The following is a 17,074-nucleotide window of genomic DNA, read 5'->3' on the forward strand; positions in this document are numbered from 1 at the left end:
AAATGAATAATATTTCCATAAACGTTTTCTCATTAGAAAAGCGGGAAATTGTACCGGCGTGTTTAAGTCAATTCTCTTATTTAAGAACGGTTAATTTATTGATGCTTCCCACCGATATAACCAATGATTACGACGACGACGACGACGACGACGACGACGTCGACAACAATAATCTCTCTAATCACATTAACAATTTTGAGACAGTTTTTCATTTCGCATTAATTAGAAGTTTATCTCGGTTATTATCGAAACAAAGCGGAGATTCGACTCATAGCAGATTTTATTGCGATAGGTGCTTAAATCATTTTTATTCACAACAAACTTTAAATAAACACATATTTAGTTGCAGAAAATTAAATAAAACCAAAATTACGCTCCCAACTGAACAAGAGAAACACGTAACATTTTCGCATTTTAAAAATAAAGAAAAAGTACCGTTTGTTATTTACGCGGATATCGAGTGTATTTTACAAAAATACGAAGATTCCGCTGCGACGGGAAACATTAAAAAATATCAAAAACATATTCCTTGTAGTATTTCTTATTATCTGTTGTGCAGTTACGATAATAATCTTTCCAAATTTAACTTGTATACGGGTAAAGATTGTATGAGCTGGTTTTGTCGACAATTACAAGAACTGGCCCTACAATTAAATCCTATATTTAACAATGCTGTTTCAATGACACCTTTGACTGAACATGAAAAAGAATCATTTTATACATCAACCACATGTCACATTTGTTCAAAACCATTTACCGAAAATGATTTAAGAGTAAAAGATCATTGTCATTTCACGGGAAAATATCGAGGAGTTGCTCATTCTTCTTGCAATCTTAATTACAAGGACGATCATATGATACCCGTGGTATTTCATAACTTAGGATACGATCTACACTTTTTTATTAAAAACTTGGCAACTGAAATTCCCGGTTCGGTAATATTACTACCTCGTAACAAAGAAAAATATATATCGTTTACAAAATATATCGAAAACACGAGCGTTAATTTTCGATTTTTAGATTCGTTCAGATTTATGGCTAGTAGTTTGGATAAGTTAAGTTCTTATTTAGACCCTAGCGAAAAAAACATTACTAGAAGCTTTTGCGAAAATCTCGAAGAATTTCAGTTGTTACAGAAAAAGGGAGTCTTTCCGTATGAATATCTAGATGATTGGGAAAAATTGAACGACGTCGAATTGCCCCCGATTGAAAATTTCTATAGTAAACTTAGAAAATCCGGTATTACGATAAAAGATTACGAGCATGCCAAAAATATTTGGACAACATTCAAAATTCAAAATTTACGCGAATATATGGAATTGTATTTGAAAACAGACGTACTATTATTGACGGACGTTTTCGAAAATTTCAGAAATGTATGTCAAAAAACGTATGGCTTGGAATGTTTGAAATATTACACGGCACCGGGTCTGGCATACGATGCATGTCTTCTCATTTCAAATGTTCAACTAGAATTAATTACGGACATCGATCAATTAATGATGATCGAAAAAGGAATACGCGGTGGAATTTCACAATGCAGTAACCGATACGGTAAGGCTAACAATAAATACATGGAAAACGATTATAATCCAGACATTCCTTCATCATATTTAATGTATTTCGATGTAAATAACCTATATGGAACGGCAATGAGACTACCACTACCGACGGGTGGGTTCCAATGGATCGATAATAACGCATTTTATTCTATCATAAACACGTCGGACGATTCTGACGTTGGGTATCTTCTTGAAGTAGATATAGAATATCCTACAATACTTCACGATATCCACAAAGATCTACCTCTATGTCCGGAACGTTTGATTCCACCAACGGGTCAAACAAAACAGCCGAAATTATTGACAACATTGTTTGATAAAAAAAACTACGTAATACATTATAAAAATCTCAAACAGGCTCTTCAGTTAGGTTTACGTGTTACAAAAATTCATAAAATATTACAATTTAACCAATCTCCGTGGTTGAAAACCTACATTGACCTAAACACACACTTGAGGCAGCAAGGCAAAAACGAATTCGAAAAAAATTTTTTTAAATTAATGAATAATGCCGTTTTCGGCGAGACTATGGAAAACGTTCGGAAATATAAAGACGTTAAACTGGTAACAAGTTGGTCGGGACGATACAGTGCAAAGAGTTATATTTCAAAACCAAATTTTCATAGCTTAACAATTTTCGACAATGACATGGTTATCATTGAAATGAAGAGATTGAATATTAAATTTAATAAACCCATTTACGCTGGTTTTAGTATTTTAGAAATTTCAAAAACATTTTTATACGATTTTCATTATCATTATATTATACCAAAATTCGGCAAGGATGTAAAACTCTTGTATTCAGATACAGATTCGTTAATATATAATTTTTACGTTGACGATATTTATAAATGTATTCGAGAAGATATTCATAAATTTGACACTTCTGATTATCCTCCCGATAACATTTATAATATTCCTTTGGCTAATAAAAAAGTTTTGGGATTGATGAAAGACGAAAACAACGGTAGAATTATGCACGAATTTATCGGATTAAAATCTAAAATGTACGCGATCAAATTATATTATTCAAATGTAGAACGAGAAAAATCTTCTAACAAAAAAGAAGTCGAAACTATTAAAAAAGCCAAAGGTATTACCGGTTCGTCATTAAAAACAATCACTTTTGAAGACTATTATAATTGTCTGTTTGATAAAACTCAAATGTATACCAACGAACATCTGTTTCGTAGTAAAAACCATGAAGTTTTTACGGTAAACCAAAGGAAAATTGTTTTAACACCGTTCGATGATAAGAGAGTGGTTAATTATATATTTACTGATACATTGCCTTGGGGATATAAAACAAATTAAATTTTATGTTAAAAAAATATTCACTTGTTTTAATTAATACAATTTCATAAGCAGCAAAAACTCACTTGTTTTATCATTTTTGTTTTAATTAATTCAATTTCATAAGCAGCAAAACTCAACAATTTTAAATAAGACATTATTAAAAGGTAAGAACCTATTTGTTTTCTATAGTCATAATTTAATACAATTTTTTTTCACAGCATTCTAACGTCGAGTCACTGAAAATTTGCGTTAAAGTGTTTAGTCAAGTACGAAGCAGCAGCAGCCATGAATAGTGATCGTTACGTAACAACAACAACCGAAAAAAAAGTGAAACAAGATGTTTCGGAAAACTCCAAAGTCTACTACTATAACGGTACCAAGTACTGTAATAGCTGTAACAAATCTTTTTGCTTTTGTGAAGAATCCATTAAAAATCATCCAATATGTAATATAAAATATTGTTCGCAATCAACAAGTCGTTCGAACAATATAAGTTTATATTGCGACGAAGTTATTCCATCATCGTCGTCGTCGTCGTCGTCGTCGTCACCACCAGCGACCAAAAAAACAAGGATTTAGAACATACCCTATAGAAGAAGAAGAAGAAGAAGAAATACGTTGTGGTGTTTAGCAAATTTATATCGGATGTCAATACTTTGTAAATGTTTTCAATAAATCATCAATTTTATCGGTGCACATTTATTTAATTGTATTCACCTCGACAACCTTTTTAGATATTATTTTGTTTTCTATTCCAACTTATCAATGTAAATGTTTTAAATAAATCATCAATTTTATCGGTGCACATTTATTTAATTACATTCACCTCGACAACCTTTTTAGATATTAATTTGTTTTCTATTCAAACTTATCAATGTAAATGTTTTAAATAAATCATCAATTTTATCGGTGCACACTTATTTAATTATATCGACCAGCGCGCATACACGACGACGACGCGATAACCTGCCGGCCCCCAGTTACGCTAGGGGAACAGCGCGAGCGTCGGCGTTTATCTCCGAAGGTTCGAGGTTCGAATCCCGCCCGCGCGAGACATCGGCGGCGGCGGCGGTCGCTTTTTTCGGCTTTCAAAAATTTCTCACCCCCGCACCCCCACACCCCCCGTAGTGCCGAAAAGGCACTACGAAATTTATTTTTTCTACGAACCCCTTTTTTTACCGGGGTACAATTGCCAAAAAGGCACTAGCGACTATGACGTCATAAAATGTTTTTTAATCAGTGACACCACTTTTTCAACAAGGGGAGGCGCCAAAAAGGCACTATGACGTCACACCTCGACACAGGTGTAATTACCTTACCCACCCCCAGGGGTCCCCGTACACCTGTCTACACCCTAATGGTACACTGGCTTTGGTACACTGCTGATGGAAAATGCCATCGGTGACCTTGAATCGTCACAGTCCCGCGTTAGAATAACTACTGCATTAGTCGACAAACCAAATCAAAATCTGTTTGATAGTCGAACTATTTCTGGTGATGTGCCATGAGTTGAAATATAAGGCCATTATGTTTTTATAAATTTATGTACTCAATCCCCATATCTGAGAAAAATTTCTGGGCTGAGCTGTTAATTAAAAAATATATATTTCAAGCAAAACAATTTCCGTTTGCAGTAGATAGGTTTCGAACCTACGCTGCCATTTAGAATCTGATTTCTAGTCAGACGCCCTTATCGACAGACCAGGGCTAAGTCTGTTTGAAAGTACAACTATTTCTGGTAATGTGGCATTTGAAATATAAGGACATTATATTGTTTTGAATGTATGCACTCAATCCCCATAATTGACAAAATTTTCTGGACTGAGCTGTGAATTACAAAAATAATATTTCAAGCAAAACAATTTCCGTTTGCAGTAGGTAGGTTTCGAACCTACGCTGCCATGGAGAATCTGATTTCTAGTCAGACGCCTTAACCGACAGACCAAGGCTAAATATGTTTGAAAGTGGAACTATTTCTGGTGATGTGCCATGCGTTGAAATGTAAGGCCATTATATTTTTATAAATATATGTACTCAATCCCCATATTTGAGAAAAATTTCTGGGCTGAGCTGTTAATTAAAAAATATATATTTCAAGCAAAACAATGGCCGTTTGCAGTAGGTAGGTTTCGAACCTTCGCTGCCATGGAGAATCTGATTTCTAGTCAGATGCCTTAACCGTCAGACCAAGGCTAAATCTGTTTGAAAGTGGAACTATTTCTGGTGATGTGCCATGCGTTGAAATATAAGTCCATTATATTTTTATAAATTTATGTACTTAATCCCCATATTTGAGAAAAATTTCTGGGTTGAGCTGTTAATTAAAAAATATATATTTCAGGCAAAACAATGGCCGTTTGCAGTAGGTAGGTTTCGAACCTACGCTGCCATGGAGAATCTGATTTCTTGTCATACACCTTAACCGACAGACCAAGGCTAAATCTGTTTGGAAGTCGAACTATTTCTGGTGATGTGTTATGCGTTGAAATATAAGTCCATTATATTTTTATAAATTTATGTTTTCAATCCCCATATTTGAGAAAAATTTGTGGGTTGAGCTGTTAATTAAAAAATATATATTTCAAGCGAAACAATGGCCGTTTGCAGTAGGTAGGTTTCGAACTTACGCTGCCATGGAGAATCTGATTTGTTGTCAGACGCCTTAACCGACAGACCAAGGCTAAATCTGTTTCAAAGTCGAACTATTTCTGGTGATGTGCCATGCGTTGAAATATAAGGCCAATTTATTTTTATAAATTTATGTAATCAGTCCCCATATTTTAGAAAAATTTCTGGGCTGAGCTGTTAATTAAAAAATATATATTTCAAGCAAAACAATGGCCGTTTGCAGTAGATAGGTTTCGAACCTACGCTGCCATGATGAATCTGATTTCTAGTAAGACGCCTTAACCGACAGACCAGGGCTAAATCTGTTTGAAAGTAGGACTATTTCTGGTGATGTGCCATTTGAAATTAAGGGCATTACATTGTTATAAATTTATGAACTCAATCCCCATAATTGACAAAATTTTCTTGCCTGAGCTGCTAATTACAAAAATTATATTTCAAGCAAAACAATGATCGTTTGCAGCAGGTAGGTTTCGAACCTACGAGAACTACTTCTGGTGATGTGCCATTTGAAATATAAGGGCATTATATTGTTTTAAATTTATGAACTCAATCTATATAATTGACAAAATTTTCTGGGCTAAGCTGCTATTTACAAAAATTATATTTCAAGCAAAATAATGGTCGTTTGCAGTAGGTAGGTTTCGAACCTATGCTGATAGAGAATCTGATTTCTAGTCAGACGCCTTAACCGACAGACCAAGGCTAAATCTGTTTGAAAGTCGAACTATTTCTGGTAATGTGCCATGCGTTGAAATATAGGTTCATTAAACTTTTATAAATTTATGTACTCAATCCCCATATTTGAGAAAAATTTCTGGGCTGAGCTGTTAATTAAAAAATATATATTTCAAGCAAAACAATGGCCGTTTGCAGTAGGTAGGTTTCGAACCTACGCTGCCATGGAGAATCTGATTTCTAGTCAGACGCCTTAGTCGACAAACCAAATCAAAATCTGTTTGATAGTCGCACTATTTCTGGAGTTGTGCCATGAGTTGAAATATAAGGCCATTATGTTTTTATAAATTTATGTACTCAATCCCCATATCTGAGAAAAATTTCTGGGCTGAGCTGTTAATTTAAAAAATATATATTTCAAGCAAAACAATTTCCGCTTGCAGTAGGTAGGTTTCGAACCTACGCTGCCATGGAGAATCTGATTTCTGGTCAGACGCCTTAACCGACAGACCAAGGCTAAATATGTTTGAAAGTCGAACTATTTCTGGTGATGTGCCATGCCTTGAAATATAAGGCCATTATGTTTTTATAAATTTATGTACTCAATCCCCATATCTGAGAGAAATTTCTGGGCTGAGCTGTTAATTAAAAAATATATATTTCAAGCAAAACAATTTCCGTTTGCAGTAGGTAGGTTTCGAACCTACGCTGCCATGGAGAATCTGATTTCTAGTCAGACGCATTAGTCGACAAACCAAATCAAAATCTGTTTGATAGTCGAACTATTTCTGGTGATGTGCCATGAGTTGAAATATAAGGCCATTATGTTTTTATAAATTTATGTACTCAATCCCCATATCTGAGAAAAATTTCTGGGCTGAGCTGTTAATTAAAAAATATATATTTCAAGCAAAACAATTTCCGTTTGCAGTAGATAGGTTTCGAACCTACGCTGCCATTTAGAATCTGATTTCTAGTCAGACGCCCTTATCGACAGACCAGGGCTAAGTCTGTTTGAAAGTACAACTATTTCTGGTAATGTGGCATTTGAAATATAAGGACATTATATTGTTTTGAATGTATGCACTCAATCCCCATAATTGACAAAATTTTCTGGACTGAGCTGCTAATTACAAAAATAATATTTCAAGCAAAACAATTTCCGTTTGCAGTAGGTAGGTTTCGAACCTACGCTGCCATGGAGAATCTGATTTCTAGTCAGACGCCTTAACCGACAGACCAAGGCTAAATATGTTTGAAAGTGGAACTATTTCTGGTGATGTGCCATGCGTTGAAATGTAAGGCCATTATATTTTTATAAATTTATGTACTCAATCCCCATATTTGAGAAAAATTTCTGGGTTGAGCTGTTAATTAAAATATATATATTTCAAGCACAACAATGGCCGTTTGCAGTAGGAAGGTTTCGAACATACGCTGCCATGGAGAATCTGATTTCTAGTCAGAAACCTTAACCGACAGACCAGGGCTAAATCTGTTTGAAAGTAGAATTATTTCTGGTAATGTGCCATGCGTAGAAATATAATTCCATTATATTTTTATAAATTTATGTACTCAATCCCCATATTTGAGAAAAATTTGTGGGCTGAGCTAGTAGTTATTCTAACGCGGGACTGTGACGATTCAAGGTCATCGATGGCATTTTCCATCAGCAGTGTACCAAAGCCAGTTCTTCGTAAGGGGTCATGTAAAAGAAGTAAAGGTCACGCCGAAGAAGTGGAAACTGTCACCATTAGGGTGTAGACAGGTGTACGGGGACCCCTGGGGGTGGGTAAGGTAATTACACCTGTGTCGAGGTGTGACGTCATAGTGCCTTTTTGGCGCCTCCCCTTGTTGAAAAAGTGGTGTCACTGATTAAAAAACATTTTATGACGTCATAGTCGCTAGTGCCTTTTTGGCAATTGCACCCCGGTAAAAAAAAGGGGTTCGTAGAAAAAATAAATTTCGTAGTGCATTTTCGGCACTACTGGGGGTGTGGGGGTGCGGGGGTGAGAAATTCTTGAGAGCCGAAAAAAGCGACCGCCGCCGCCGATGTCTCGCGCGGGCGGGCGGGATTCGAACCGCGAACCTTCGGATAAACGCCGACGCGCGCTGTTCCCCTAGCGTAACTGGGCCGGCACGTTATCGCGTCGTCGTGTATGCGCGCTGGTCGATATAATTAAATAAGTGTGCACCGATAAAATTGATGATTTATTTAAAACATTTACATTGATAAGTTTGAATAGAAAACAAATTAATATCTAAAAAGGTTGTCGAGGTGAATGCAATTAAATAAATGTGCACCGATAAAATTGATGATTTATTGAAAACATTTACAAAGTATTGACATCCGATATAAATTTGCTAAACACCACAACGTATTTCTTCTTCTTCTTCTTCTTCTTCTATAGGGTATGTTCTAAATCCTTGTTTTTTTGGCCGCTGGTGGTGACGACGACGACGACGACGACGACGACGACGACGATGATGGAATAACTTCGTCGCAATATAAACTTATATTGTTCGAACGACTTGTTGATTGCGAACAATATTTTATATTACATATTGGATGATTTTTAATGGATTCTTCACAAAAGCAAAAAGATTTATTACAGTTATTACAGTACTTGGTACCGTTATAGTAGTAGACTTTGGAGTTTTCCGAAACATCTTGTTTCACTTTTTTTTCGGTTGTTGTTGTTACGTAACGATCACTATTCATGGCTGCTGCTGCTTCGTACTTGACTAAACACTTTAACGCAAATTTTCAGTGACTCGACGTTAGAATGCTGCTAAAAAAATTGTATTAAATTATGACTACAGGAAACAAATAGGTTCTTACCTTTTAATAATGTCTTATTTAAAATTGTTGAGTTTTTGCTGCTTATGAAATTGAATTAATTAAAACAAAAATGATAAAACAAGTGAGTTTTTGCTGCTTATGAAATTGTATTAATTAAAACAAGTGAATATTTTTTTAACATAAAATTTAATTTGTTTTATATCCCCAAGGCAATGTATCAGTAAATATATAATTAACCACTCTCTTATCATCGAACGGTGTTAAAACAATTTTCCTTTGGTTTACCGTAAAAACTTCATGGTTTTTACTACGAAACAGATGTTCGTTGGTATACATTTGAGTTTTATCAAACAGACAATTATAATAGTCTTCAAAAGTGATTGTTTTTAATGACGAACCGGTAATACCTTTGGCTTTTTTAATAGTTTCGACTTCTTTTTTGTTAGAAGATTTTTCTCGTTCTACATTTGAATAATATAATTTGATCGCGTACATTTTAGATTTTAATCCGATAAATTCGTGCATAATTCTACCGTTGCTTTCGTCTTTCATCAATCCCAAAACTTTTTTATTAGCCAAAGGAATATTATAAATGTTATCGGGAGGATAATCAGAAGTGTCAAATTTATGAATATCTTCTCGAATACATTTATAAATATCGTCAACGTAAAAATTATATATTAACGTATCTGTATCTGAATACAAGAGTTTTACATCCTTGCCGAATTTTGGTATAATATAATGATAATGAAAATCGTATAAAAATGTTTTTGAAATTTCTAAAATACTAAAACCAGCGTAAATGGGTTTATTAAATTTAATATTCAATCTCTTCATTTCAATGATAACCATGTCATTGTCGAAAATTGTTAAGCTATGAAAATTTGGTTTTGAAATATAACTCTTCGCACCGTATCGTCCCGACCAACTTGTTACCAGTTTAACGTCTTAATATTTCCGAACGTTTTCCATAGTCTTGCCGAAAACGGCATTATTCATTAATTTAAAAAAAATTTTTTCGAATTCGATTTGCTTTGCTGCCTCAAGTGTGTGTTTAGGTCAATGTAGGTTTTCAACCACGGAGATTGGTTAAATTGTAATATTTTATGAATTTTTGTAACACGTAAACCTAACTGAAGAGCCTGTTTGAGATTTTTATAATGTATTACGTAGTTTTTTTTATCAAACAATGTTGTCAATAATTTCGGCTGTTTTGTTTGTCCCGTTGGTGGAATCAAACGTTCCGGACATAGAGGTAGATCTTTGTGGATATCGTGAAGTATTGTAGGATATTCTATATCTACTTCAAGAAGATACCCAACGTCAGAATCGTCCGACGTGTTTATGATAGAATAAAATGCGTTATTATCGATCCATTGGAACCCACCCGTCGGTAGTGGTAGTCTCATTGCCGTTCCATATAGGTTATTTACATCGAAATACATTAAATATGATGAAGGAATGTCTGGATTATAATCGTTTTCCATGTATTTATTGTTAGCCTTACCGTATCGGTTACTGCATTGTGAAATTCCACCGCGTATTCCTTTTTCGATTATCATTAATTGATCGATGTCCGTAATTAATTCTAGTTGAACATTTGAAATGAGAAGACATGCATCGTATGCCAGACCCGGTGCCGTGTAATATTTCAAACATTCCAAGCCATACGTTTTTTGACATACATTTCTGAAATTTTCGAAAACGTCCGTCAATAATAGTACGTCTGTTTTCAAATACAATTCCATATATTCCCGTAAATTTTGAATTTTGAATGTTGTCCAAATATTTTTGGCATGCTCGTAATCTTTTATCGTAATACCGGATTTTCTAAGTTTACTATAGAAATTTTCAATCGGGGGCAATTCGACGTCGTTCAATTTTTCCCAATCATCTAGATATTCATACGGAAAGACTCCCTTTTTCCGTAACAACTGAAATTCTTCGAGATTTTCGCAAAAGCTTCTAGTAATTTTTTTTTCGCTAGGGTCTAAATAAGAACTTAACTTATCCAAACTACTAGCCATAAATCTGAACGAATCTAAAAATCGAAAATTAACGCTCGTGTTTTCGATATATTTTGTAAACGATATATATTTTTCTTTGTTACGAGGTAGTAATATTACCGAACCGGGAATTTCAGTTGCCAAGTTTTTAATAAAAAAGTGTAGATCGTATCCTAAGTTATGAAATACCACGGGTATCATATGATCGTCCTTGTAATTAAGATTGCAAGAAGAATGAGCAACTCCTCGATATTTTCCCGTGAAATGACAATGATCTTTTACTCTCAAATCATTTTCGGTAAATGGTTTTGAACAAATGTGACATGTGGTTGATGTATAAAATGATTCTTTTTCATGTTCAGTTAAAGGTGTCATTGAAACAGCATTGTTAAATATAGGATTTAATTGTAGGGCCAGTTCTTGTAATTGTCGACAAAACCAGCTCATACAATCTTTACCCGTATACAAGTTAAATTTGGAAAGATTATTATCGTAACTGCACAACAGATAATAAGAAATACTACAAGGAATATGTTTTTGATATTTTTTAATGTTTCCCGTCGCAGCGGAATCTTCGTATTTTTGTAAAATACACTCGATATCCGCGTAGATAACAAACGGTACTTTTTCTTTATTTTTAAAATGTGAAAATGTTACGTGTTTCTCTTGTTCAGTCGGGAGCGTAATTTTGGTTTTATTTAATTTTCTGCAACTAAATATGTGTTTATTTAAAGTTTGTTGTGAATAAAAATGATTTAAGCACCGATAGCAATAAAATCTGCTATGAGTCGAATCTCCGCTTTGTTTCGATAATAACCGTGATAAACTTCTAATTAATGCGAAATGAAAAACTGTCTCAAAATTGTTAATGTGATTAGAGAGATTATTGTTGTCGTCGTCGTCGTCGTCGTCGTCGTCGTAATCATTGGTTATATCGGTGGGAAGCATCAATAAATTAACCGTTCTTAAATAAGAGAATTGACTTAAATACGCCGGTACAATTTCCCGCTTTTCTAATGAGAAAACGTTTATGGAAATATTATTCATTTCTTCAAACTTTTTTATGTCTTTTAATTTGATTGGAAATTCAATGCCATCGTATTTTAAAACTTCACTGAAATGAGGATATGAATAGGTAATACGCGGATTTTGATTTGTACGACAAGGATGTAGCGCGGCAACGATAGACCAAAGAAAACAATATTCATCGTTATTTTGAATATTAAGAACAGCTTTTTTATTAATAATAAATTTTGGCATCGATACATAAGTTGAAAGACCGATATTTATCGGTGTATAATTATTAATGTTAACTTTTAATTGTAGAATATGGTGAAGAGCCCAACCAGAATCCCTCTCTTGAAAATCCTCTAATTTTGTTAATATATTATTTTTAATATAATTACTATAAAATTCTTTCAAATCGGTATTATGATCGATGACGCGAGTTTTGGTGGAAAAATGTTTTACATCGGTTTCGCCCGTTTGTGGTTTTACAAAATCTGCAAGAAATATTACGTTAACTTTAATTAGGGACTCCCGAAGGGCTTTTTTTATTTGACAAGAGAATGATCTAAACGCCTTGCTAAAAAATATTATAGGATCTTTAATATCTAAATTAACTATTGCTCCCGTTTTAATACGATTTTTAAAGCAAGACTCGTTATCAACCCAAATTAATTTTGCATTATTTTTTTTAACTGTTTTATGATGTTTGAATTGTTCTTTGAAATTTTTTAAAAGACTTAAATTTGATTCTATTTTTGCCACCGCTTTTCTGTCTGTCGACGATGACGATACACTTTTTAAATATTTTTTCAAAATTAAATTGTTTCTGTTCAGAAATTTTATCCACTTGCAATATTCATGTTTTGTTTTAATTAACTCACCAACTTCTTTAATTTTCAGCAGCGTTTTTTCACTCAACTCACTGATTTCAGACATTTTTACTTATACGCAGCAGACTTTTTTGTCTATTCTAATAGACGCGTATGTGATAAATAATATCACTTTGTAGAATTTTACCGCTTTTATCGGATAGCGGGGTTAGGGTCAAAACTATTATGTTTTGCGCAATTGATAAATATAACGTAATCGCTTTTAATATTATGAATGCACTGTGTTATTATCGTGCTGACGAAGTGGGAATTTTAGGATAGATAATAATTAAAAAAAATAAATGCATATAAATATATCGAACTCTACGACAAGGAATCATTGTACACAACGACTATGGACACTCCGTCAACATTAATTTTTGAGTCAACGGATCCCGCCAGACTTTCCAACAAGATGCTGGCGGTATTTTTAAAAAATTTATTCAGGTAAGTCTGTCACCTTCATTGTTTTGTTTTCCATAATTTACTAAAAATCTATCAAATTATCATAGGTATGGGAGGAAAGAGGTGAAGATTGTGAACAAGAGAGTTCACTTGTATTTGAAATATTCACCGAAGAATGAAACGGTTCAGGGAAAATTAAAAAATCTTCCCGTCCGATACCTGAGAGTGGCGGCCGATGACGAGGAAGAATTACAATTGTTATTGAAGGGGATGCGTGAATTCTCGGACGTCAATTTTTATGCGGCTGCCATAGAGGAGGACGAACCCGTACCGGCTAAAAAATTCAAACCGGCTTCGGAAGAAGAGAAAATAAAAATTCTGGAAAACAGAATTTTAAAATCAGCCACCACTACGACGATGACGACGACTACCACCACTCCCAGTACCAGCAAAGTTGAAGATTTTTGCTTCGTTTTAGACGACGACGCGGAAGAGTTTGGAAGTCAAAAATTTAGTGTTAGTAAATAAAAATATTAAAAAATATTCGAGTTATAACTTGTTTAATTTTTCCATCACATGATAAAAATAATATTAATTGTTCTTATGGTTAAAGTTAATAAAACAACAAGTTTACTACGTTGTCTTCATAATCTGAATCAATTTCATCTATAATTGATTGTTTCATTTCACTCGGTGAATCGTAATTACTAATAGGAGTCGAATTAAATGATAACTGTCTAGGCAATATTTTTCGTTTCTTTTGAATTACTGATAGCGGTAAAGTTTGTTCTTCTGCTGTGGCGGCGGCGGGCTCCTCCACTTTTACGGGAGGATGATACTTTGGAGTAGTTTGTGTTACATCACTTACTAGAGTCGTCTTCGTCGTCGTGGTTGCTGGCGTTGTTGTTCTTGTTGAATTTTGCAAAGAAGACTCGATATTTTTCAATCGTTTTGTAATAGGCTTAAACATTGTCTCTTGCATCATTTCACCACGTTTTAATTCTTCAAGTTTTTTCTTATATCCTTACGTTTAGAAATTAATCGTTTTTAGTTAGTTAGTAAATAAAAATAATAAAAAAATATTCGAGTTATAACTTGTTTAATTTTTCCATCACATGATAAAAATCATTTTAATTGTTCTTATGGTTAAAGTTAATAAAACAACAAGTTCATTTTTTAAGATAATTTTTATTAATATACCAATTTCTTAGCAATAGTACATTTTCTTTGGCACAATTAGAGAAATTATAAAAGTGATTATTACAATGAAAATTATACTGGTTATTTTCTTTTAAACTTTTAAAATTTGGACATCCAATGTCATGTAAATCGACAATATCAATATCATTGTAATAAAGCAGTGATTTTAAATAGTTTACCTTACAACTGCCTTTAACATAGATATAGTTATTTTGTACAATGTTTCTAATAAAACTAACTACACTTTCTTGAGGTAGACAGGTCTCATCTTCTTTTTCATCCCAGGATAGTCCGTGGACACGATTCGTGGTCTTCAAAAGATGATTTCTAATTTCACCTGTGAACCAGTTATACGGACAAGGTGTTTTCATCATTCTATGAAACAGTTCTCCACTGGACACGTTTATAATTGCGATTTCTCTAACGATATAATCGCTCTGTTTATACTGAAATCCTTGAACGTCGAGGATAAACATTTTTAAATGTTCTACGAGCACTACTAATTTGCAACTGAATCTTCCTCACACCTACGCAACATTATTTATATCTATCCAACTATTGTGTTTGTTATCAAACCCCAACCACTTTACAAACACTTTATCGCGTTTCCTTTTGAGAATTTTTTCAACTAGATAAACGTCTGGAAACTTCACTTTTTGCAATTGTTAGTTGTAAAATCCACCGAGAATATTTTGATTATTTTCATCTTTTAATAAATACGTAGTGGGATTGGTTAGTTGAACTTTATCTACCGTAAAAATTTCCGTTGACCAATTTGGTTGGTATTTTTTATCGAAAACACCTCGCCTCTTCGATATTCGTACGCGATCGCCAATCTTAAATTTGGTATTAAGATTTGTCATTTTTATTCGATTAAACACCGTTTCCATTAGCTTTTTTTCGTGCTTTTTTATAACATCGGCCGGTTTCATTTTAATTACGCTGTGATGTTATTATTGTAGTTTCTAACAATTTCCGATAATATGTCGATCCATTTATAGTTTCCTCGTAGACTAAACTCTTTCCACATTATATTTTTTATGGTACGGTTCACTCTTTCCACTATAGCGGCCTTTTTCTCGCTAAATACATTATAATGATTGATATGATATTTTTTCATTAAATTTTGAAAGTCTTTGTTAAAAAATTCAGCTCCAGCGTCAGTTTGTAAATTTTTTGGTTTTTTGGTGGACTTTAAAATTGTTTCCATAGCTCTGGTCACTTCCGCTCCCGACTTATTTTTTACAGGTAGCGCCCAAACAAATTTAGAAAAACAATTTATTACAATTAGTATGTATTTGTATCCACGATTCTGTTTTGCGTACGGAATCATTTCGATAAGGTCAGCTTGAAACAGATCATATAAAGATTTAATTATAGTTTTTCTACTTTTAAAGTTTATACGAGCAGGTTTATGAAGTTCCTCGACAACTTGTCGCTTGGCATCCGTAATAAATTTCGACGGATTCATTCTATAATATCGGCTTCGCGCAATTCTTCAATTAGCGAATTTATCTCATTTAAGTGACCCGTATGACCTGCAGACTGTGACGATACGAGTAGACGCAATCGATCAACTAATTCATTTGGATCGTCCCAATAAATGTAATCTTTTTTATTGGGTGTCACTTCCATTGTTGTCATTAAACCCTTTCCCCCAGTTGTTGTTGTTGGTGCAATAATATTTTTATATTTTTTCAGCTTACTTCCGTCAATTTGAGCATTGGGTTTATAATGTCTTTTGTTAGCGTTCGTTTTGTATACAATTTGTTTATAATTTTCCCTGTCTTGTTCGTTAAATAAACTATTGTTAGGATACTTTTTAAATAACAATTCGTATAAACCTTGAGTACCTCTGTACCGTTTACCTTGAACATAAATATCTGATCCTTGAATATTTACTTGTGAGTTACCAATAAAAAATTTTTCAGTACTTTTATCCATTCTAACGCCATACTTGTGATCAAACTCTCTATTTTCGGTATCTTCGTACATTTCTCGAATATATTTCCGTGGTAATGGATCGTATTGATCCAAATATTCAATAAAAGACACTGGTCCGATATCTTCAAATCGACTAGTAGATTCCTTGTCTACGTTTACTACGTTGTCTTCATAATCTGAATCAATTTCATCTATAATTGATTGTTTCATTTCACTCGGTGAATCGTAATTACTAATAGGAGTCGAATTAAATGATAACTGTCTAGGCAATATTTTTCGTTTCTTTTGAATTACTGATAGTGGTAAAGTTTGTTCTTCTGCTGTGGCGGCGGCTGCTGCTGCGGCGGCGGCGGCGGGCTCCTCCACTTTTACGGGAGGATGATACTTTGGAGTAGTTTGTGTTACATCACTTACTAGAGTCGTCTTCGTCGTCGTGGTTGCTGGCGTTGTTGTTCTTGTTGAATTTTGCAAAGAAGACTCGATATTTTTCAATCGTTTTGTAATAGGCTTAAACATTGTCTCTTGCATCATTTCACCACGTTTTAATTCTTCAAGTTTTTTTCTTATATCCTTACGTTTAGAAATTAATCGTTTTTTCAAAACTTTATCATTTTGTTGACTGATCATAGCGCTCGATATCACTGTCTATAGCAAGTTACGTTCTGAATGTAGAAC

At 33.9% G+C, this 17,074-nt stretch overlaps 1 protein-coding gene across 1 annotated transcript; it reads left to right on the top strand.

Moving 5' to 3' along the window:
- Nucleotides 1-279: 279 nt before the first annotated feature.
- Nucleotides 280-10,142, top strand: LOC132695559 (uncharacterized). Its single transcript, XM_060659873.1, has 2 exons — nucleotides 280-1,932; nucleotides 10,036-10,142. The coding sequence occupies exons 1-2, from the start codon at nucleotides 609-611 to the stop codon at nucleotides 10,065-10,067; spliced, it is 1,356 nt and encodes a 451-aa protein (XP_060515856.1). The 5' UTR covers nucleotides 280-608; the 3' UTR covers nucleotides 10,068-10,142.
- Nucleotides 10,143-17,074: the final 6,932 nt, after the last annotated feature.

This window comes from Cylas formicarius, unplaced genomic scaffold, assembly GCF_029955315.1.
Source record: "Cylas formicarius isolate icCylForm1 unplaced genomic scaffold, icCylForm1.1 PGA_scaffold_12__32_contigs__length_19106922, whole genome shotgun sequence".
Lineage (NCBI taxonomy): Eukaryota > Metazoa > Arthropoda > Insecta > Coleoptera > Brentidae > Cylas > Cylas formicarius.